A 24578-nucleotide genomic window follows, 5' to 3' on the forward strand; every position below is an offset into this window, starting at 1 on the left:
TTTACTTGTTATTCATAATTATGATAATTATCAAAATGTCAGAAATAATGTTCTGAGTTCAAATTCTGCTAACGCCAACATTGCTTTTCATCCTTTTGGGGTCAAGAAAATAAGTATCAATCGAGCACTGAGGCTGATGTAATTAACTTAGCTACTTCTGGGTAAGAATATTTTTTAAAAAATGACTGCACCACTCTGCCAAGCCACCTCGAGCCAGTGTGGCAGAGCAGTATGATCTCTGGTTCAAATTCACAGCCTACACATTTGACCATGGTTGGTGGAGAAAAGTTACTGAGGCCTTCATCCTGCAGTGAACTGAACATAGGCAGTCCAATTTAGATAACTGGATTAGATATTTGAAAATGTTTTCTGATTTAGTCCTTTTGTAGCTAGCATCAGTAAAATAGTGAGAAGAGGAAGACCAACCTTTCTCCCTCATTTAGAAAAACAACCTCATAGATAAGAAATCATTATTATCATTACTGTTCATTAACTCATTATTGTTTGGTAAATTAGCCAGTGTGATGGACTAATGACATTGCAGTTATTAATTATGTCCCTCTATATTCTCAGTTCAAATATTGCCAATAAAATTACTAGCAGTAATAAGGTTGATTTCAATTGGCTATAGCCATTCCCTCGAAATTTCTGGCCTCATGCCAGTTTGAGAAATCATTATTATTTGCAAGTGTCGTAGATATAAAATGATGGGTTTACACGATTAGAAATGGCCAAAAGAGAGTAGAAAAAGTGGACCAAATGCTTTTACAGTATCTTGTTTCCTCCAATCCATTCTAAGATCAAATCACATAATAATGAAAGTCATTTATCTTTCATTATTCTGATGTGTTGGGACTGAAACATCCAGCCCTAGTCCTTCACCATTTAGAGGTCATCTAAGTGCTAAGAAAAGATATCAGTATTGCTTCTCTCTATTACTGTATCTATATATTTTTAACGAGAACTTTCAACTTTATGAATTTCAGTCCATGCCTACCTTATTATAAAACTACTATTAAACATCTACTGAATTACTTTGTATTTACTGTAAGTCTCTATTAAATAAAGTCTGTTCTGTTAACTTTTCTGATTCACAGTAACAACAAAATATCACTGCTTTTAACTGGTTCAGTAAACTATATATTTACTTTGAAAATCATATTGCTTTCTTTGAGCGAAGCAATGGGTTACTATTTAAAGGGAACTGGTATAGATAATTGTTTTTAATATATTAGTGTAAAGTATCTTATACATTGGCAGAGGGATTAATGGTAAAGTTAATTCCACCAGTACGAGAACATCTTGGTAATAAGTATGTACAGTAGCAGATCTCATTCAGTGTTGTAGAGTTTTGACCAAAATCACATAAAACAAAAAAAAGTTAGAAAGATTGTTTTGCCATAACAAAATATACAGTTCTCTCTTTTGCTCTGATGTCAAGTTTAGTGTTAGTACTTGTAAACTCTTTTTCTGTCCTGTTCATACCTGTATTTTATATTTTTCTCATTTGTGTAACATGCACATACACGCACACTTATATACAGGTTTATATATACATACATATGTATGTATGCATATATACACACACACATATGTATATATATATATATATATCTGTGTGTGTATGTATATGTGTATATACACACACACACAACTATCCTGGGTAGCTGTATTTCAAAAAAGAGTTGTAGTTTTTATTATAGCATTATATCATCATCATCATCGTTTAACGTCTGCTTTCCATGCTAGCATGGGTTGGACGATTTGACTGAGAACTGGCAAACCAGATGGCTGCACCAGGCTCCAATCTTGATCTGGCAGAGTTTCTACAGCTGGATGCCCTTCCTAACGCCAACCACTCCAAGAGTGTAGTGGGTGCTTTTACATGCCACTGGCACGAGGGCCTGTCAGGCAGTACTGGCTACGGCCACGCTCAAATGGTGTTTTTTACGTGCCACCTGCACAGGAGCCAGTCTAGCAGAACTAGCGACAACCTCGCTCAAATGTTTTTTCACGTGTCACTGGCACAAGTGCCAGTAAGGCATCGCTGGTAACAATCACGCTTGAATAGTGCTTTTTACATGCCACCGGCACAGAAGCCATTCTGGCAATGATCACGACATACACACACACACACACACACACACACACACACACACATATATATATATATATATATGTATATATATATGATATTTATGATATATTCCTATGTTGTTAATGTTGTGTTCCATTCCATCTCGTCTCCTAAAGAACTGCCCAAGGAATTGATACCCTATAAAACAATGAAAGTAAATCAGTATCTTATTGTTTATTGATCCACCACATTGAATTATTGGTTATTTACTGCTCACTGTATGTAAATTAAATTGAATTATTGATCTCTGCCTACCTCCTCCCATTCTACACGATGTTTCTTTCTACTTTGACTTAAGAAATACTTCTTTAGTGAGAAGGAGCTGAGAGAGTGGGAGGGAGTAGGAGATTTGCCACAAAGAAGACAAATCTACCATTGTTGCTGAAGATTTGCTCCCACTCTGAAAATAAAGGAGACAGGACACCAATAATAAATCAATGATAAATGCCTCAGACATAGACTTGGCTTCATCTATGATTGCCAGGCTAATGTATATATATATATATATATATATGTAGAAACAAGTGAAGCAGCATGTGTATGTATCTGTTACTATGCGTTTGTGCATCACATACATTCATATAACAGTGAAGTTACAAACACATGAACACATGTAATTAAAGATACACTCTTATGCAGATACACACACACACACACACACAGACACACACACACACACATTCAGTAGAGGCATACATTGAGAAAGATATTAATGTTTCTTTCTTTCTGCTTGTATTAAGTTTCAGTATGTTAACAGTTCATATACACTCAGGCATATACTTTCAAAAGTTATAGCTCATTAATAAAATTCTACAATATGAATTTTTATATATTTTATAACTCTCTCTCTCTCTCTCTCTCTCTCTATATATATATATATATATATATATATATATATATATATTATATATATATATATTCACCTATTAGAGTGAGGTCATTCATTTCTCAAAGTTTAACAATAACAATGAAACATTTACTGACGGGTTTACTCTATGTTGAAAGTAAAATTGGTGAAGATCATGTTGACTGGAACATCTATCTGTCTGTTTATCTGTCCATCCATCCATCCTGTATATACGCACGCACACATGAATTTAGATTTATTCGCACACACAGACTCACATTTACAAACATGCATATATTTTACTATTATTTGTAATTTCAAGACATTTATTTTTTTAGTGATTTTATATTGCAATTTGTATGTTCTTGGTCACAGGTTTCCAGTTGTTCAGTCACTAGCTCACTGATAACTTTTCTGATGGTGAGTGAGAAGGGAGTGTCTATAATATAAACTTATACATACATATGTCAATATACACACACATGTATATAGGCATGGCTGTATAAGAAGTGTGCTTCTCAGCCACACGGTTCCAGGTTCAGTCCAACTGTGTGGTACCTTGGGCAACTGTCTTCTATATATAACCTTGGTCCGACCAAAGCCTTGTGAGTGGATTTGGAAGATGGAAACTGAAAGATGCCTATCATATGTGTGTGTATGTTTCTCCCCCAACCACCTCTTGACAATCGGTGTTGGTGTGTTTACATCCCAGCAATTCAGCAAAAAGAGACCAATAGGATAAGTACCAGGCTTAAAAACGAAAATAAATACTGGGGTCAATTCGACTAAAATCTTACAAAATGATGCCCCAGCATAGCCACAGTCTAATGATTGAAACAAAAGGTACACACACACACACACGTTTAGATCCTGCAAGGGTAGAAGATCGGTATATTTCCAGAGTAGCATTCATCGTGGACTTCTGTCTGTCTACACCATCATATTGCAACTATAGAAACATTTTCAAGTTCACTGCTGTTAAAACTCCTGGTACTTCACTGCTAAATTCAAAGATTAACAGATGAATAAAAAAGGTTAAGAGTAAATAGAGCAAAATTTTATAAATTCACAACAATGGAAAAGGATGAAAATAATAATGATAATGATAAAAACATTAACAGTAACAATACCAATAGTAATAGAACTAATCTTAGTGGCATAAGTGACACTGATTTGACACTGGTTAGTAATAAACCACAAATTTAAGTAGTGTTCATCATCATGTAACATCCGTTTCCCATGCTAGTATGCGTTGGATGGCTAGACAGGAACTAGCAAGGCCAGGGGCCATACCAAGTTCTATAGTCTGTTTTGGCTGGGTGCTCTTCCTAATGCCAACCACTCCTCAGAGTGTATTGGGTACTTTTTATGTGCCACTGGCATAGGTGCCATTTATGTGTCACCAGCATGGATGCCATTCATGTGATACTGGCACGGGTGCCGTTCACGCATCACCAGCACTGGCCATGACCATGATTCCACTCAGCTTAGAATGTGTTAAAGTATTACAGTGAAGTGGTGAATCACTGTGATAAAAATAAAACAGATATTAAAATAAAGAAAGAGAATGAAATATATGAAATTTTTTGCTGTATGGTCAGAACTGCCTTCTCCTATATGAATAGTAGGAGTAAATGCAATCTGTGCTCACTTGAAACACTTGAAATTATAAACAATAGGGATAATCTAGCAAAGAAATGTAATAAGATTTTGATTAGATGCCCACATAGATAAATATAATAGGACTTTTGGGAAGCTTTCATTAGATTGAGGATTTTTCTTATGGTGTACCTTAAATTCTTCCCGTTATTCAATTGATTTCAGTGGCATTAGTAAATACCTTTCAGATCAGACCTAATCCATGTGCTTCCCAACCACATGGATTGAGGTTCAATCCCACTGCATGGCACTTTGATCATATGCTTTTGGTTTGATCTTCCACCCGAAAGTGATCATTTGATCAATCATACCAGTGGTTTTAAACCAGGGTTCATATGACCTTATGTGGTGGTAGTGGTTGGTGGGAGGATCCACACAAGCAAACTAGTACATTGGGGATCCACAGTAGTATTGTATGGGTTCATGATAAAATTTTGAATTTGATGTATTTATTGCAAGAAACTGCTAGGTCTCTTTCTCTGATGTTTTATGTAGTTCAGCCTACACAAGTGAATGTATTGTAGACAAAATAGGAATTTTGAAAGGAGTCTCTATAAAACTTTTTAAACACTGGATGACTATGGGAGTCCACCAAAATAAAATAGTAATCAAAGGAGTGCATAGACAAAAAATGGTGGAGAACTACTGATTTATATAATATATGATCTATCACTATTCCCCTTATAGACATATTTTCAATTCTACATATAAGGGCTAGTATTAATATTCTACAACTTGATGTTTCTCTATTTTTTAGAAATATTTTTTCCTGGTAATTTTCTGTTTTTCCTGACATTTTATGTATTTTAATGTTCTCATTCATATTTCTATATTTTGATATCTATAGTTTTGATATTTTATATCTAACATTGGGATACTTATGTTTATATACAGATGTTGCATAGTTATCTATCTTCATTTTAGCCACAGGTTTGGCTGTCATAAGAAGCTTACTTCCCAAACACATGGATTGAGGTTCAGTCCCACTGCATGGCACTTTGATCAAAACCTTGAGAGTGAATTTGGTGGACTGAAACTGAAAGAAGCCCATTGTGTGTATATGTGTGTATGTCTTCCACACCACCACCAACAGTGCTGGTGTGTTTACATCCTCGTAACTTAGTGGTTCGGCAAAAATGACTGATAGAATAAGTACTAGGCTTTAAAAAAATAAATAATGAGGTTGATACATTTGACTAAAATATTTTTCAAGGCAGTACTCCAGCATGGCAGCAGTCTAATGACTGAAACAAATTAAAAAGAGAAAAAGTATTGTTGTATATTTTTCATTTCTTAAGTATATATACTTTTATATTCTAATATTTTATATCCCACTATGGCATATTCTTATTTCCTATATTCTACTTTCTTACATGCCCCTATTATTATTGTATTAATACATTAGGCTATTTTATGTTGTTTTATATCTCTCTATCTTCTATAATTTTCATATCATTAAGTTCCTTTATCTTCTATATGTTCATCCAAGATGCATTGGAGTGCATATCAACCCATTCTCTACCCTTATAAAATCCACCCTTTACTTGGAAGTTCTGTAACTGGGCTCTTCACAAATCTCGAAGATTTTCTCTGATCCCTTCTCTCTCAGATGAGGACTGGTGCATTCAACATGATATGGTGGAGGTGTGTGGCCTTGTGGTTAGGGTGTTGCACTCATGATCATTGGATCATAGGTTCAATTCCCAGACCAGGTGGCATTTTGTGTTCTTGAGCAAAACACTTCATTTCACTTTGCTCAAGTGCTATGTGGGAGACCAACATGTCAAAGAATAGATTCAACATTTCCTTGTGTGTCATAAAAAGCAACTCAAAGAAGTTGAATTTCACCAACAACAACCACCCAAACTACCCATGGGTTGGAAGGTTGTTGCCTGAGTAGTGTAGAAGCATCATCTGTCAGGTGTATGCAGCAAGGCACTGTAAAACTGCATTGTTGCATATGCTTGGCAGACAAGAGTTAGGTGAAGGCTGGCGGTTGAGGTGGTTCAAATGAGAGAAAGAATTGGCTGGCAGCACAGCTTGGTGAAGTTAGGGGTGCATTAGATGTGGTTGGAGGATGACAGTGGTCTCATGCATGCAGTCACCAGCCTGGAAAGATAGAATGATGGAGATGGTGCAAATCGGCACAGGTGATAGGGAGATGGTAGTTAGAGGGTTATGAATGATAAAAAGACAGGTGATAAAAATGTGGTAAGCTATATCAAGGATGTAAAGTGAGGGGCCAGCAAATTAAGCCTGACAGGGTACAAATATTGCAACCTCTAATCACTGCCCTAGAGTTAGAGTATGTGTTGCCATAGGGGGTGGTTCTTCTGTAGTTTGGTGTATCAGTTCCAGTCCTTTGCTACTTTCTCCATAAGATGTAACATCTTTTAGTCACCTTTCACCATTTCTTCCCAAGTCTCTCTCTCAGGTTCCACCAATTTGCAACACTATGCAGTAGTCATCTCCCACATATATCATGCACTCATATCAGTAGTCCTCTTTCTTGCACACAACATCTGATTCCTCTTACACTTAGTTTTATTTTCTCAGTTCATGGATGTGCATATGTGTGTGTGTATGTGTTTATACACACAGAAACACACAACATATACACACATTTTAAACAAATAAACATGCAAATTATAAGAGTACATTTGACACACACACACACACACATATATATATATATGCACATATTTAAGCATATGAATATATAAACACATGTATATATATATAGATATATATACACACATATTTAAGTATATGAATATATAAACACGTGTTTATATATATATATATATAATATATATATATATATATATATATACACACATATTTAAGTATATGAATATATAAACACGTGTTTATATATATATATATATATATATATATATATACACACACACACACATATCCATAGAAAAGTAAGTTTTTCTGATTGAAGATCTTTGTTGTTTCAACTTTATCAAAAACCTCAGCTGCTACAACAATTCACACAAAAGTAAAAGTTGCTCTTTTTTTTATCTCCTCTCCTTTCTTCTTTGCTAAAATAATTCCCATTATATATCTCTCGGTTTGTTTCCAAGCTCTGTTTTCTTTTTTTTTTTTTGTCAGTCTTTTCCTTTCTATTTTTGTTGTATGTTGGCTTTTAATTTTAAGTCTATTGACAGCAGAGCTATATATGAATAATATTATTGTCAGTTTAGGAGCTGGGCAATATACATACATACATACATACATACATACATATATATATATATATATATATATATATATATATAGAGAGAGAGAGAGAGAGAGAGAGAGAGAGAGAGAGAGAGAGGCATGGATATATACAACAGACTTCATCGTATTTTGTTAGGATTGTCAGTTTTATCGAAATATAATAATCTGGACAAAAGTTATTGATCTAGTTGTTGCTCCAGTCTATGAAGACCAAATGGTTTACTTGTTTCCTCAAATGTCTTCCTTGTTGCATTCCTGATGGAACTATTTAAAAAGCTACATAACCTTTCCTTTCATGTACATGAAATCAAATATCTACATGAGATAATTTTTGTTAGTATAAAACCAAAATTTTACTATAATGTACATGTATCCATTCATCCATTCAACTATATATATCCATGTACATCTCTCCCTCTCTCTGTAAATATATTTGTGTGTGTGCATGCGTACACTCTATAATCATTAGTTTTACATCTGTCTTTCTATGTTGGTATAGGTTAGATGTGTTGTCATGGTTCACCTCATCTTGCACACACTGTAACAGATAACCTGCCAACTTTGGTATTATATGCATCTTATTGTGTGGACTGGATGTTTTTTATTCATAGCAGACATACTAATGAGATTGTCTTATGTGAAGGGATTAAAGAGTTACCTCTACCTTATAGCAGTTCTAATTTAGAGTTACTGTTGTCTTGGATAGGTAGCCTGCGATATAGTGTGTGTGTGTGTGTGTGTGTGTGTGGTAGGAAGTTTGCTTTTCAACCACATAGGAATGGAGACATGACACTGCTAGTTTGGCAGAGAAGGTAGACTTTGCATGGGATAGGTGCATAGAGCAATATATACTAAGAGTGAATACGAAATAGATTCTTATGCACAGGCAGCATTGTAGTTGTTGATAGCTTCTGTTATCTAGCAAACTTTACTTGCAGTGGGGATGAGCATCCAGAAAGATTTATAGTCAGAATAAAAACTAGATGAAAAATTGGAGTTGTTACCTCTGCTTGCAGTGAAGTGCTTTTTCTTCTATGATAAACAGAGTATATAATGCATGTGTAAGAAGTGCAATGTTGCATAGTATGAGTTGTATCTCACATAATGCAACTACCCTATTTCCTGTCCTTGCTCAGTTGAATTGTCTCTTTAGTCTTGAAAGTTACAAAGCAACCAACATCTAGTGCTGGTGCTAAGAAAAAAGCAATTAGTACACTCTGTGAATTGGTTAGCATTATAAAGAGAATCCAGCTGTAGAAACCATGCCAAAACTGAGACACTGGTGCAAGATGTGATCCTCTGACCTGTTGGATCCCATTTTAAGCATTCAAATCATGCCTGACGTAAGGATGATGATCATGATCCCAAAATGTAAATCTGTATATATTTGCATGCGTATACATGTGTGTGTGCACACACACATATACATATAATATTATCTAATTAGCTTAACTTGTGTATTAGCTACTTTGGGGATCTAATTATAAAGCAATTAGTACATACTGGCTTGCTAGAGATTGCATGAATTTTCCAAATAATTGTTCATTTCAAACCTGCACTTCGTTTTACTATGAATGATCTGATTGATGTAATATTTGCAATAAATGTATTATAAGCTCTGGAAAACATTAATGCACAAGAATATTAATATTATGGCTTGTTTAAGGTGACTTCATATGCTATTTAGAGGGTGGCAGTATCTTGGCTTTAACAGACAACCAGCTCATTAGATCTCCAGGCACATAGCCAAAGCCAATGCTTCATTTGATCAAGTATATAAACATCTCTGGAACAGCTGTAATATCAGTTTGAGCACCAAGCATTTAATCTTTCAAGTTATTCAAGTTGTAGCCATCTTGTCTGTATACTGGGTTTGTTGTTTGCAGAACTTATGATTGTAATTATATTCCCACTTTTTTAAAACAGTTATTGGTCAGCCATGCAGCTATGTGAAAACTTACACATAATTACTATCTATTCCAGTGCATTCAATCTTTACATTTCTGATGAACAACTAACGATAAATGTTCCTATTAATCTAACAAAGACGCTATTTGCAATAAAACCCTGAAATAACTTTTCACTGTGGTTCATATAATACACATGTTCACCAGGAAATTCATTTTCTTACAATGATAAAACCTTGTAAGGGTTTGCCAACTGTTTCTAATTATTCCCAAGATTTTAAAAATTAATTTCTGAATCCATCTTGCTTGCCTAGCTAGTTACCACAAGTTATCAGCTAGGTGGGTAACTAATGTGACACTAACATGTACTTTTAACATCTGGTCAACTATTTCTGTGGAAAATCTGACTTGATTCTTTTTTTAGACCCTTTTGGCATTCAGATTACTTTATCAACTGCAATGCTTATATATTCACATTGTTTTGAATTAATCATGCATTATCTCATGGTTTTGAGATTCTGATGATGTGATTGTTTATTTTTTGAGTGACATTGTAGGGTAAGTGTGAGCAGCTGGATCTGGCCAGTTTGAATATAAAATAGGTAGAATATTTTAGCTTGATATAGCCAGTTTAAATGTTAAAGGATTAATCATTTTACTAACTGTCTGTCTGTTGAAACCTTCTAACTAATTTCTCTGTTAATGCCATTGGTTTGCAAGTGTTCTAATTTCATTGTCATCATCATTTAGTGTCTGTGTTTTCATGCTTGCATGGGTCAGACAGAATTTGCTAAGGCAGATTTTCTATGGCCAGATGCATCTCCTGTCACCTATCTTCACCTGTTTCCAAGCATGTTAATATTTCCCATGGCCAGACATTTTGTCCATGGAAGATGAGAAACAAACAGTATTACTTGTATGATAATGTTGCTTGTTTACAACCATCATGTGATATCAAGACAAAAGTACATATGAGTACACAAATTCAAAATAAACACATGATGGTCTTCTTTCAGTTTCCATCTACTAAATCCAATCACAAAACTTTGGTTGGTCCAGGGCTATAGAAGAAGACACTTGTCTAAGATGCCATGCAGTGGTACTGAACCCAAGACTACGTGGTTGGAAAACAAGCTTCTTAACCACACAGCCACACCTGCACCAAATCATTTATATTTCTCATTCAGCAACCCTTAACTGCCACTGATAGTAATCACTTGGTATTTATATCACTTGATATTGGCTTCTTCTCAATTATATCTTGATTTATCTGTCAAGCACTACTTACAGATAGAAAATTGTCAAACCTCTGGCCTCTGCAGCTCTTGTAACTTGACAATGTACCTCACTTGCCAGTTAGTTAACTTTCCTTTTAGCCTCACATCCAAGTAAACATCTTTGTTTTGTGCACTCATGCACAAATATGTATTCATATATGCATCATAATTATCATAATCTATGATCTAATGTCCTTTTATTTTTCTCCATGCACCTTGGGTTAGGTAAATTTATTGTTCAACATATTTGCATTCAGCCTTTTTGTCCTCTCTCTTTCCAGGCTTGATGGCTTAAGATCTGACCTAACCACTTTTACAATATCCTCTTCTTGGGGAAGTATCTGTTTCTGAACGATCTACCATACCAGCACTGCTGTCTCTTCTGCATATTTTGACTGCTCTCTTTACTCTGTCAAATCATTTCCCCATCTGCTTCCTGGACAGATACACATTTCACATCCAATACATTGGACTTGTATGTTCCTCTCCAGCCTACCATAGTCTGTCAATGCCCACCTATCTCTCATGTAACATCACATTTACTATGCCTGCTTCATACTGTCTGCTTTTGCACCATTAGAGAAAAGCTTTGTTGCTGGTAGGATTATTAGCTATATTACATACACACACATCATGCATGCCCATACACACGTGTATTAGGACCACTAGAATGTGCAAAAGATTCCAGAAGTTCAACTTCCAACTCAAAATCTTTATATCTTTCAGTCAGTTAAAACCTGACAATATCTAATAGACTTAGATATTGATCTGTCACAAGGTTTATTAAGTTTTTCCTGGAACACATTTCCAGCTGAGTGAACTGGTGTAACATGAAATGAAGTGTTTTGCTCAAGAAGACAATACACAATCCAGCCTGAAATCACAATCTTATGCTCATGAGTACAACACCGTTACCACTAGTCCAAATAATGCCTTCTCACACTATCTCTAAGACCAAAAATATATCATCATACTTACCAAAGATTAGACACATTCCCCAAAACATGCCCTCGTTCAATTTTTGACTTTTTGCTTTGCTTTTCTTACTTTCTCTGTTTTTTACCAGAATCATTGGAACTAATGATTTATCCATCCTCACTGCAAGTTTTAATGAATGAAAACTTTTTCCTTTCTGGCTCACTATATTACATAGCATCCTCCTCAGTTAAGTACATACACACACGCACATACCCTTCATTTACATACACATTCTTGTTCTCATTCATACATGTGGTATCTTTTTCTATTCATGAAGTCTCTCTTTCTCACCCACTCTCTCTCTCTCTCTCTCTCACACACACACACAACTATTTGAATGTCTAATGGACAACTGTTGGTTAATATACACCCTCAAACAGATATTAAGTTATAAAGTGGAAGAGACTACTGCTGATAGTGATACAACAGTAAGTGCTTATACTAAGATGCAGTTAAAAACAACCTCTAAAATACTCATCTGTATATTTTTATTGCTACTGATTTACATTCTCAACTGTGCCAACTTAGGAACTATGGAAATGGTAATGACAAAGATTATCTTTTTGCATTTGTTTTTTTCTTTTATTTGATATTCTTCCACTTTATTTCAATGATTGTTTATTTTTCAAATTGTCATTTTACGGTAACAAACATAAAAAATTGAAAACAATGAAAACATTGACTCTCCTTCAGATTCAAACCTTAAATTTTTTTTTAACATACTATTGGAATAAGCTTATTTCTAGGTGTGGCACAGCACATAGCTTTAAGGTTGCTGTTGACATTAGTTTGTATGTACTGAATAGCTACTCATCACCACCATATAATTAATAACAGTTAGTACTGAACATTCTGCTAGCAAAGAAAAAATATATACTGAATATTCACTAGCATAGAGATAATATTACTAAGTACAAAATATCTGTTAATACTAACATACTGTTACTATTAGTTCAGGAATGCTTTTAGTGTAGTTGATTATGTGATCATCTGCTATGGCAGATATATAGTTCACCTGTCACAGGTGGTTCTGTTTGTCATTTAACTTTGTTTGGATCCGGATTTTTAGAGTAGGTGTACCAGATCCTTATGTCATAAAAGGCTATGAAAAAAGTTGGTATCAGACAGGGTACTTAATCATAATAAAGTCCCATCAAACCCATGCCAGCATGGAAAAACAGACACAAAAATGGTGGTGGTGGCAGTGATGATGGTGGAGGCATCGGCAGTGGATTTGATGATGTTGCTGCTGCTGAAGAATATCCACTATTATAGAGAATAACTAGTAGTTTGTACATACTAAATATCCAGTGTTGTACCAACTCTAGTTTCATGGCACAGCACTTCCATTGTTGCCAAGTCTAGTCTTTATCCAGTTTTAATGTCTTATAGGTTCTTTTTTTCTTCTTTTATAAACAACATTTCCTTGGAAAAGGTTTTAATCATCTCACTTTCCATTCCCCATGTGTGTAGACTGAGTGTTATCTAATTTGTATCATGTCAGCTCCATACATAATAATGACTATGCATAATTTTATGTTGAAAACTACATCTATTCTTTTAACTCTGTGTGTGAATATCAAATAAAAAAAATACATATGTGTATTTCATGAAATTAAAGTGTTCAAGTTAACATTCTGTTCTTGTAATCGGTATATTTTTCAGTTTTCACATTTTAATAATAATAATACTTGTTTTTCAGATTGAGCTCTGAGGCAGTTATTTCATGGTTAGATTTATTATGATAAGTCTATTTAAAAGAACACAATATTAGAAACACACCCTAAAACTAGATATCTTTTCCCCCTCTGTGTGTACGATTATTTTTTTCACCTACCCAATCACTTCACTCTATTTCAGTGAATAATTTTGTTTTAAGACAACTCAAATTAAAAAAAATAATCTCATTGCATTTACTTCTTTTCTATACATTCACCTTTAACTATATGTATATATATATATATATATATATATGTGTGTGTGTCTTTGTGTATGTGTGTATTTCTATATATCTATGTGTGTGTATGTATACATATATATATGTATATGTGTGTGTGTGTGTGTATATATATATATATATATATATATACATACATGCTCATGTATATATACATGTATATTTGTGTGTGTATATAGCTAAAATATGCTTTTGCATTTTGTGTATTATCTTTCATAGTTTTTATTTTTATGTTATTTATGTTTTCTTTTTCTTCCAGATACCTTTTAAGTTATGCTGAATTATTTTGAAAACTTCACATGATGTCTTCTGTACAATTAAATTGCCATTCTGAACACAATGGACACCCAAGTTGAACTGTGTTGACACCACCTCAAAAGGTTGGTCAGTAGTGAGGAGCATGCTATTTGAGTTTTTGGGCAGGATTGTACAGCCCTCCATTGGTGTGGTTTCTCTTTGCCAACACCACAACTGCCATCTGTCATTGTTGCCACTGCACACTTATCTCAGGCCATGGACAGCTGGGTACCTAACCCTAATGCTAAACCATTTATACCTCGAAAACGAATGGTTCGGAACGCCTCTGGCTTTCATGTTCGGACATATTCAAAAAAGAAAATACTGGCTAAAATATTTCAGGTTAGTTGTGTTTTTTTTCTCTATATTTTATTGCTTCAGAAATTAAACTATTTCCTGTTATTTAGGCTTCTTATTCAGTAAATACAAAATGTGGAATGCAATGATTGGGTGTGTCTGTTTGGACACTGGTGATTTGATGCAGCTGACTGGATACTGTATCTATTTTTGGCACCGAAGCAAAAATACACACACACACACACATGTACATGCATGCATATAGAGAGAATGATGGAGAGAGAGAGAGAGATAGAAGGAGAGAGATTAAAATGTCTAATGTGAAATAAGTCAGCGTCAAATCAACAATGCCAGTAGGCAGTGCCAAAACATCTCAAACCCTATAATGTGTGTGTGTGTGTGTGTGTGTGTGTGTGTGTGTGTGTGTGTGTGTGTGTGTGTGTGTGTGTGCATGCATGTTAAGCTCCAAGTGGAGAAACTGTGATGAAACTATAAGTTGCAGAGGTTTTTCTGCTTAAGAAAAACTGGTTGTTTGATAAAAAGTTTGCAGATTCTCTAAGCTGAAGTAATGTTCCTTTTTCCTTAGTAACAACATGGTTTCTCTTCTTTATTCATTTTATTTACAGTTTGTTTTAATTGGTTTCCTTTATGAGATTAACTTTGCTGTACATTTTTAACTGGTTTTCTATACAAGCTAAACTATTCTATTGATTACCAATAGAGTTGAGATCAATGATTTCAGTGTTTGTACTTGCAGGTGAGCCTGGGAATAGTTCTCATCATCACTGTTATTATCAACATCACCTTCCTCATTGACACAGGTAAAAAACAGCAGGATAACTATGCCAAGTTGTGTAAGTTCCTTCTGCGTTTATTCTCTTATTACTCTTCCTACAGTTTAGAATTTATTAAAAGTGTACATTGTTCACTATTCTCCCACCTCTGCAACCATTACGATTAATAATTCATGTGGATTGGAAAAACAAACCAAATGTTCTTTGTTTTCCCTAAAAGGTATTGACCTGTATAAATGATATACTTTATTGATCCTATATAAAATGAGGCTTCTATTGTTACAAAGTTTCCATGGTGTATTGAAATTAAAGGTTATAAGATGATTATGGAATCAGCCATAAAAAATTAAATTTGAAAAATTTTCAACGTATCCTGCTGAAAGTTCATTTCAAATACTTTTTTTCAAATTGAAGACATATTAGTTAATTAAATTCTCAATGCACAACAGAGCTAAATGTTCTATTTGCTCAGAAAATTTGAAAAAACATTTAAATAGGTAAAATAATAACATTAGGTAGAAAACGTTTTGCTTTTGTTGTTATAAGGCAATTTATAGAATATAAAAGAATAAAATATTATTCTTTGTTTTTACTGTACTTTTTAATTTTTGCTATTGAGGCTCCTTTCATCTTAGAGAAATAGGGGTTTGCATGACATTTAGTTAATGTGAATCCTTGAGTTGATGGTTAGTGCATTGTAGAAGTATACAAAGATGAGAAAGAAATCTCCTAAGAAAGATAGTTTTGAAATTGAAGAACCACATACCCTGTTTATTACAGCTATTAGCCAAATAGCCAAATAAACATGGTATCTGTGAGGTAAAGACTGGTTGTGTCATATTCAATTTCTGCTTTGATATTCTGCCCTTTATTTCCTTCTTACCACACCTTCATTGTGTTCCTGTGCTATTGAGACCTTATGAAGAAAATAAACATCATGTATTCACTTTCTTTCTAGTGGTTCTCAATTGGGGTCCACATGACCCCTTGAGGTCCATGTAAGATTTTTGTAGGGTTTACGCAAGCAAAATAGTAAAAGGGGTCTACATTTGGTATTTTATGAGTCCATGAAAATTTTTTACTTTAAATGAATTTATTGCAAGAAACAGATACATTTTCTTCTCTGACATTTTGCATCATTCAGCTTACACAAGTGAATGTGTGATAAGGAATTTTGAAGGAACTATCTATGAAACTAGTTATTAAGCATCAAATGGTTATGGGGGTCTACCAGAATGAAATAGTAATCAAAGGGGACCATAGATGAAAAATGGCTGGGAACTGCTGTTCTGGAGCATCAGAACTGAAATTATATAATATCTGGTGAAGGTATTGTTGTGTGGTTAAAAAGCTCACTTTGCAACCACATGGTTTTGGGTTCAACATCACTGTATGACATCATATACACAGAATCAATACCGTTTTACAATATGAGTGAAATTTGGAAGATGGAAACTATGCAGAAATTCATTGTGTAAGAAATATATGTGTGTGTGTGTCTAGATATATATGTATATATATGTACATATATCTCTTTACTCTTTTACTTGTTTCAGTCATTTGACTGCGGCCATGCTGGAGCACCACCTTTAGTCGAGCAAATCGACCCCAGGACTTATTCTTTGTAAGCCCAGTACTTATTCTATTGGTCTCTTTTGCCGAACCGCTAAGTGACACCAGCATCAGTTGTCAAGCAATGCTAGGGGGACAAACACAGACACAAAAACATACACACATACATACATACATACGACGGGCTTCTTTCAGTTTCCGTCTACCAAATCCACTCACAAGGCTTTGGTTGGCCCAAGGCTATAGTAGAAGACACTTGCCCAAGATGTCACGCAGTGGGACTGAACCCGGAACCATGTGGTTGGTAAGCAAGGTACTTACCACACAGTCACTCCTGTGTATATATGTATATATACAACCATGTGGTTGGTAAGCAAGCTACTTACCACACAGCCACTCCTGTATATATGTGTATATACCTTCATCTCTGCTTCTTCTTTCTTTGTTATCTACTTAATTAAAGACATACCAGCAAAAACCACGAGCTCCTCATTGTTATTATATCCATTTTCTTCTCATATATATGTATATATATGTATATATACATATATGTATATTATCGTCATCTCATCATCATAGTTTAACGTCCGCTTTCCATGCTGGCATGGGTTGGACAGTTTGACTGAGGACTGGTGAGCCAGATGGCTGCACTAGGCTGCAATCTTATCTGGCAGAGTTTCTACAGCTGGATGCCCTTCCTAGCACCAACCACTCTGAGAGTGCAGTGAGTGCTTTTATGTGCCACCTGCATGAGGGCCAGTCAGGCGGTACTGACAATGGTGACAATCAAATGGTCTTTTTACGTGCCACCTGTACAAGAGCCAGTCCAGCGACACTGGCAACGGCTTCACTTGAATGTTGTTTTTGACGTGACACCGACACAAGTGCCAGTAAGGCGACACTGGTAGCGATCACACTCGAATGGTGCTTTTTACATGCCACCAGCACAGGTGCCAGTCAATGGCCATGGCAACGACCACGCTTGGATGGTGCTCTTAGCGCTCCACTGGCATGGATGCCAGTCATGCGGTACTGTCATCGAATATATATATGTATGTATACACACACATATATATATACACATAAACATATATATACATACATACACATACATATACATATATGTGTATATATATCTTCAATCCTGCTGCCCCCTACCCCTCTCTCTTCCTTCCACATGACCGGTGTCCAGCCAGTTATGATCTTTCTTTCTTGGCCTAACTACCGACCGTCAACACTCTTACATCCATCTCCGATTTAGCACTCAAAAGTGACCTGACATGTATGTGCATGTCTAGGTGTGTGGATGATGGTGTGGGTGCTGGGAAGTGGCCAGTACTAGTGTTTATGTATATATACATATATATATATATATATGTATGTATATATACATATTTATATATGTATGTATATATACATATTTATATATGTATGTATATATACATATTTATATATGTATGTATATATACATATTTATATATGCATGTATATATACATATTTATATATGTATGTACATATGTATATATGTATGTATATATACATATGTATGTATATAGATATATATATATGTATAGCTTGAATTTACGAGAAAACAAAACTAAAGACAAAAACGGGTGTGTAAACAACAAACAGATGTATTAGTTTGATGCTCAGGAAGTGAGAAAGTCTTTTACGCTTTGAGCCTACGCTATTCAACAGAAAGAAACACAGAGAGAGAGATAATAAAAACAGTTTAGTGGCTAGCAATCAATCATGGCAAATGCTGGACAGAGGTGGTCAGACAAGAGATCTAGGAAGAAGGGGAGATAAAAAAGTAGTGGTGATCCCAAAACGAAGGTGCACATGCGTGTGTATGTGAGAGCGTGTATGTTCGTGTGGATAGGGGCTAGTGACCTTGATGTATGTGCATGTGTAGGTGTGTGGATGATGGTGTGGGTGCTGGGAAGTGGCCAGTACTAGTGTGTGTGGGGTGGTGTGTGGTGTGATATGGGGGAGACGAGGATGGGGTTTGGGTTAGGTGGAGGGTGGAGTAGGGGTGGGATGTATAGGGATGGTGGGTGGGAATGTGTAGGGGTGGGGTAATAATAGAGGGGTGACGATGAAGGGAGAAAGTGGATAGAAGTGAAGAGAGGAAGTCGGTGTGAGAGGAGAGAGAAGGGGGTTAAATGAAGAGGGGAGGAGATTGAGCCCATGTGGTGCAAAGGAGTGAAGAGTGTGTATGTGTATATATATATATATATATATATATACACACACACACACACAATGGGTTTCTTTCAGTTTCTCTCTACCAGATCCACTTTGAAGGCTTTGGTTGACCCCATGTTATCCTCATGGATACTTACCTAGTGTGCCAATGCAGTGGGATGGAACCCAAAACCATGTGGCTGGGAAGCAAACTTCTCAACCACACAACAACCATGCCTCCATCAATAGCAACAGCTATGGTATAAACTAAAGAAATAAATCATTAAATTGACTTCACATACGTCAATATATGTGATGCAACAACAAACTTATTGGTGTAAACAGTGTGAGTTGATGTAAACAGATGCAGTCACTGTCTGTGTGGTTAAAAAAGTTTATTTTACAATTGTGTTGTTTGGGCTCAATCTCCTTCTGTGGAAGTTCGTCAGAAGGGCGTTCTTGCTCTTCTGGAGTAAACTTGATCCATTGTCTGGTTTAATGTCATCACCTTGCTTTTGAGACAACTCTGTTGCAGGTGCTCAAATCAAGACACAGGTTTGATGACTTCTTCCCTTCCACCACTCTGATGTTTTGTAAACAATCATGGGTGTTGCCTTTCCTCCTCTAAGTCGTATGACAATGACACTCATTTACAACCATCACATGTCTACACAACTACACACACATAGTGGCAAGAATGGTAAGCTAATGAAACCCATTCAGTTTCATACCTATTATTATTGGAGCAATAGTATACATACCAACCCGTCTGCAGGAAAGTATAGCTGAACTTGGTATCTTGGGGAGAGAATGCAAAATCCTTAATTCATATGCTACAAATGATTACAGTATGTGGGACTGCCAAAATCTGCGAGACCTTCTTAATTTTTAAAGGATGATGGTGAAAACAAGATGCTTTCAATATTTCCATTATTTTTAAGATTGACTTTGACAGGTTTGCAAATTCAAGAGTTTGTAGTTTTGGGGACAGTTATTTAGATTGAAGTTTTTCATGAGTCATTAATGCAGGTATGGATGCATGGTTAAGAAGCTCACTTTGTAACAGTGTGCTTTTAAGTACTGTCCCACTTTGTAGCACCTTGGGGAAGTGTTTTCTACTATAGTCCCATGCCAACCAATGTGTTATGAGTGAATTTGGTAGACAGGAACTGTAAGGAAATCTATCATATATCTGTGTGTTTGTCTGCATGTCATTGTATGAGCATCACTTAAGCTGTAATGACTTTATTGTCCTCCTAAGGGTTGGCATAAAAAGGGCATCTGGCCATAGCATACTGCCTCAAAATAAGTTCAGAACTCCCAATCTAACATGGAAAAAGGATATAAAAACGATGATGATATACTTTTGATCAACGGTTTTTGTTATTTCTATTTAACCTGACATCTCTTTTCTTTCCAGCTGGAGTGAGCACTGACATCCACGATAAACAGTCTAAAAATGAGAAATTAGGAAGAACTCTTTCTGTGATAGTAGTATCCAGCAAGGATGCGGTTAGTGTCTCAGTTGATGGGACAGCGGTAGGTTCCATTTCATTTCTAGTAACAGTTTTAACAATTTGCTTTTCAATGACGTTTTCTTTAGTGGCTAGGGTATTCAGCTCACAATCATAAGGTCATGAATTTGATTCCTGCCTGCACATTGTGTCCATGAGCAAGGCACTTTATTTTACATTGCTCCAGTCCACTCAGCTGGCAAAAACGAGTCATATCTGTAATGCAAAGAGCCAGCCTTGTCATGTTGTGTCATGCTAAATGTCCCTGAAAACTACGTTAAGGGTATGCATGTTTGTGGTGTGCCGAGCCACTTGCACATTGATTTCATGAGCAGGCTGTTCCATTCATCGGATCAACTCAAACCCTTGTTATCGTAACCGATGGAGTGCCAGTAAGTAAGTAAATGAATTAACTACAAAAGGAAAGAAAAAAAAAACTGAAGAAGACAACGAAGAGAAAATGGTTTCTGCCACAGTCCTTGGAACAGTTGTAATATTGATCATGACTAATATTAGTAAAGTTTGTGAATTCACTTCTAAGCACCTGGCATTAATATCACATCATTTCTGTCATTCATCTATAATAATCAATAACTAGACTGTTCTTCTGGTTGTTGTCTTTATCGAATCACTCATGTTTGTTGAGCACCAGAAAGTTTTGTTGTGTTGGAATCTCGCTACTAGACTTTTCCTCAGAAACTTACTTTACCATGACATTTTGTCCTTATCATTATTATAAATCAGAAAGACAGCAAGCTGGCAGAATTGTTAGCAGCATTTCGTCAGTCTTTACATTTGTGAATTCAAATTCTTCCAAGGTCAACTTTGCTTTCCATTCTTTCAGGGTCAGTAAAGTAAGTACCATTTTATCACTGGGGTCATGAGTTAATTGCTGATCTCAGCCAAGATGATTACCATCAGTGCAACCTAATTGCCTGATAAAAAAGCCTTGTCATGGGGTTATTAATCAGCTGCTAACTCTACTTCAGACTGAAAACTGATTTTGATTCAGCTTTTTGTATTGTAATTGAATTTTTACTTTAATTATGTCCCTACTTGATTCTTTATTCTTTGTTTCTTTAAGGTTTTGCATGATGAAGAACCTGATAAAAACCGAGGCATTCATGTTATTGTCCTGAACCAAGCAACAGTAAGTGACCGTTTGTGTGTGTTCATGCATACTACTCTATTGTTCTTGGAAGGTATCTTTCAGATAGGTTTCCTTCTTCACACAGAATATGCCTTTTGAAAAATGAAACTAGTATTTATTTTCTAACTAGATTGAGGTTTGCAAATCCAGGCATACTATCTATGTAAATGAACTATTATCTGAAATGTCAAGAAATAATATAAGTACTATTTTGAGTGTGTGTTCATCATGTAATGCCCACTTCTCCATGCTTGCATAGGTCAAACAGAATTTGTTGAGATAGATTTTCTATGGCTGGATGCCCTTGTCATCCACCTCCACCCGTTTCCAAGCCTGGTAATATTTCCTCATTGCCAGACATGTTTTCATGGAAGACTAGAAACAAACAATACTGCTTGTATGATAGGGGTGCTCATTTACAACTATCATGTGATGCCAAGACCCTGGCACACACGTCCATGTACACACACATACACGTGCATGCACACACACACACACACACAAATAATAGGCTTGTTTTAGTTTCCATCTACCAGATCCACTCAAGACTTTAGTCAGCCTGGTGCCATTGTAGAAAATATGTGCCATCAGACTAAACTTGAAACCACATGGTTCGGAAGCAAATTTCTAAGCCACACAGTCATGCTCACACCAAGAAAACCCCTTTTTTAAGCCTATTCCTAATCTAATTACTATGCTTTCCAAACACATTTACTATGAATTAGATCACCTAGGTAGCAGAAGCTATCAATTATTTTAAATTTTTGGCCTCTTTGTTTTCAACCATATGCCCCCTTTTATTTGATTATCTAAATATATTTGACCACCCCTTCCTTCCTCACTCTAGTTATCACCTCCATCTCCTTCTGCCATTCTCTTACTAGCAAGTACCTGACATGCCTTTTTTATATAGATAAGACTAGACTTTTCGGCTCAGTAAAGTAAGGGCTGCATGTGGGAGAGTATCTGATATTTAATTAATTTATCACCACTAGCAGGAACTTAACTGCCAACTCCCAATGGGCTTAATTCTTAAGAGTTGGAGACAATTTGTTGCAAATAATCTGAGAAATGTAATCAGGATGAAAGTAGATGTAACTATCTCTCTTTTCCTCATTCTTGACTCCCACTATTCCAGTATGCTACTCCAACTCATGCTGGGCTGTAGGGATGCATTATTTACTAAATTCATTCTGCCACAGAAATAGAAAGGAAAAACAATGTAATTATCTTGGTTGCTAGTACTATATATACATATATATATATGTGTGTGTGTATGTGCATATATATATATATACATATGCACGCACACACGTGTGTGTATATATATATGTGTGTATGTATATGTATAGGTGTATATATATATATATATATAGATGTATGTATATGTATGTACATATATGTATGTGTGTGTGTATATATATATATATATATATATATATACATATGTTGATATGTATATATAGCGGTTGAGAGGAGACCTATAAAGTGAGAATCAAGAGTGGGATTTGCTATGAAAACCACCATGGCTTCAAAACTTGAGGAACTACCATGTGGTCATTCGGATCGCTTAATTTCTGTAAATCTGCCATTAAGAAAAGGTTGCTATGCAACACTCATAAGTGCATATGCTCCAACTATGAGGTGATAAACTTACCTTCTGTCTATCACTTACAGAGATTATACGCAATATCTTCCATGATGGCAAAGTTGTCATTTTGGGTGATTTTAATGCTCATGTTGGTGCAGATTGGGAGATATATATATCAGTTTGGTAAGAAAGTTCTTGGACACTTTTAACATATCACTTTATTAACAATTAAAAAAACAACAAAGAGCAATTAGTTCAAAAGGTAATCACCCTCGTTATTGATCACCTTTTGCCATCTTTCAGGCAAAGTTTTGAATCCTTTCATCCAGAAATCACATGGCTTTGAATCAATAAAGTCGTAAGGGAACGATTTCACATCTTCTTCATTTCCGAACCCTGTATCGCCAATTGTGCATTGCGAGGCAAAGAATTAGTGGTATTCAGAAGGGGCAAGGTCAGGAGAACATGGTGGGTGCACCATAATCTCCCAGCCTGCCTCCTTCAACTTCTTTGACATCTTCTTTTCATGATGTGATGGTGCGTTGTCTTGGTGGTAAATTATCTTCTTCAAATTTGAGCATTTTTCGGCCAGTTCAATCTTTAGACGGTTGATTTGTTCGCAGTAGACATCTTTGTCAACAGTGGTATTGCATGAGGGAAGATACAACATGGTCACACCACGGCAGTCCCACCAAACTGAGATCATAACCTTCTTTTGCACAAGCAGTCATTTTGGCAAAGAGTTTGGCTGTTGACCTTTGCTACACCAGGATCGTCTGCACCTCACGTTAGAGTACCCACTTTTCATCCATAGTGATTACTGACTCCAACCTATTGAATCTTCGGCTTCGCCAGAGCAGACTTTGACATGCACTGACATGTGCTTGTTTGTTCACTTCAGTCAATTCATGTGGCACCCATTTTCCAAGCTTGCTGACCATGCCGAGATGATGCAGGTGGTTGATGATCATGGCACGGGAGATGCCAAACTGTACCTCAAGTTGACGTGCAGTTTGCATTGGATCGGCTTCAATGACTTGTCCAAGAACTTTCTTACCAATGTAATATATGTATATATGTGTGTGTATGTATATAAATATATATATATGTGTGTGTGTGTGTGTGTATATATATATATATATATATATATATATATACACATTTAGTTAATCCAAACAAGAA

The 24578-nt window shown here is 35.7% G+C and overlaps 1 protein-coding gene across 4 annotated transcripts in view; it reads left to right on the top strand.

The window, feature by feature from the left end:
* Window positions 1-24578, top strand: part of LOC115222117 (protein O-linked-mannose beta-1,2-N-acetylglucosaminyltransferase 1) — a 136320-nt gene that overhangs the window by 67488 nt on the left and 44254 nt on the right. For 2 of the 4 annotated variants that reach the window (XR_005003052.1, XM_029792245.2), the window contains exons 2-5: window positions 14253-14632; window positions 15345-15441; window positions 20562-20680; window positions 21740-21805. Coding sequence is in view for 3 of the 4 variants with exons in the window: in XM_029792245.2 (XP_029648105.1) it covers window positions 14507-14632; window positions 15345-15441; window positions 20562-20680; window positions 21740-21805 (408 nt within the window). In the remaining variant the exon portion in view is untranslated. Of the gene's footprint in view, window positions 1-12430; window positions 12579-14252; window positions 14633-15344; window positions 15442-20561; window positions 20681-21739; window positions 21806-24578 lie in introns of those variants that run through there. The other 2 variants (XM_036511251.1, XM_036511252.1) reach the window with 2 other exon arrangements.

This window comes from Octopus sinensis, linkage group LG19, assembly GCF_006345805.1.
Source record: "Octopus sinensis linkage group LG19, ASM634580v1, whole genome shotgun sequence".
NCBI classification, from domain to species: Eukaryota; Metazoa; Mollusca; class Cephalopoda; order Octopoda; family Octopodidae; genus Octopus; species Octopus sinensis.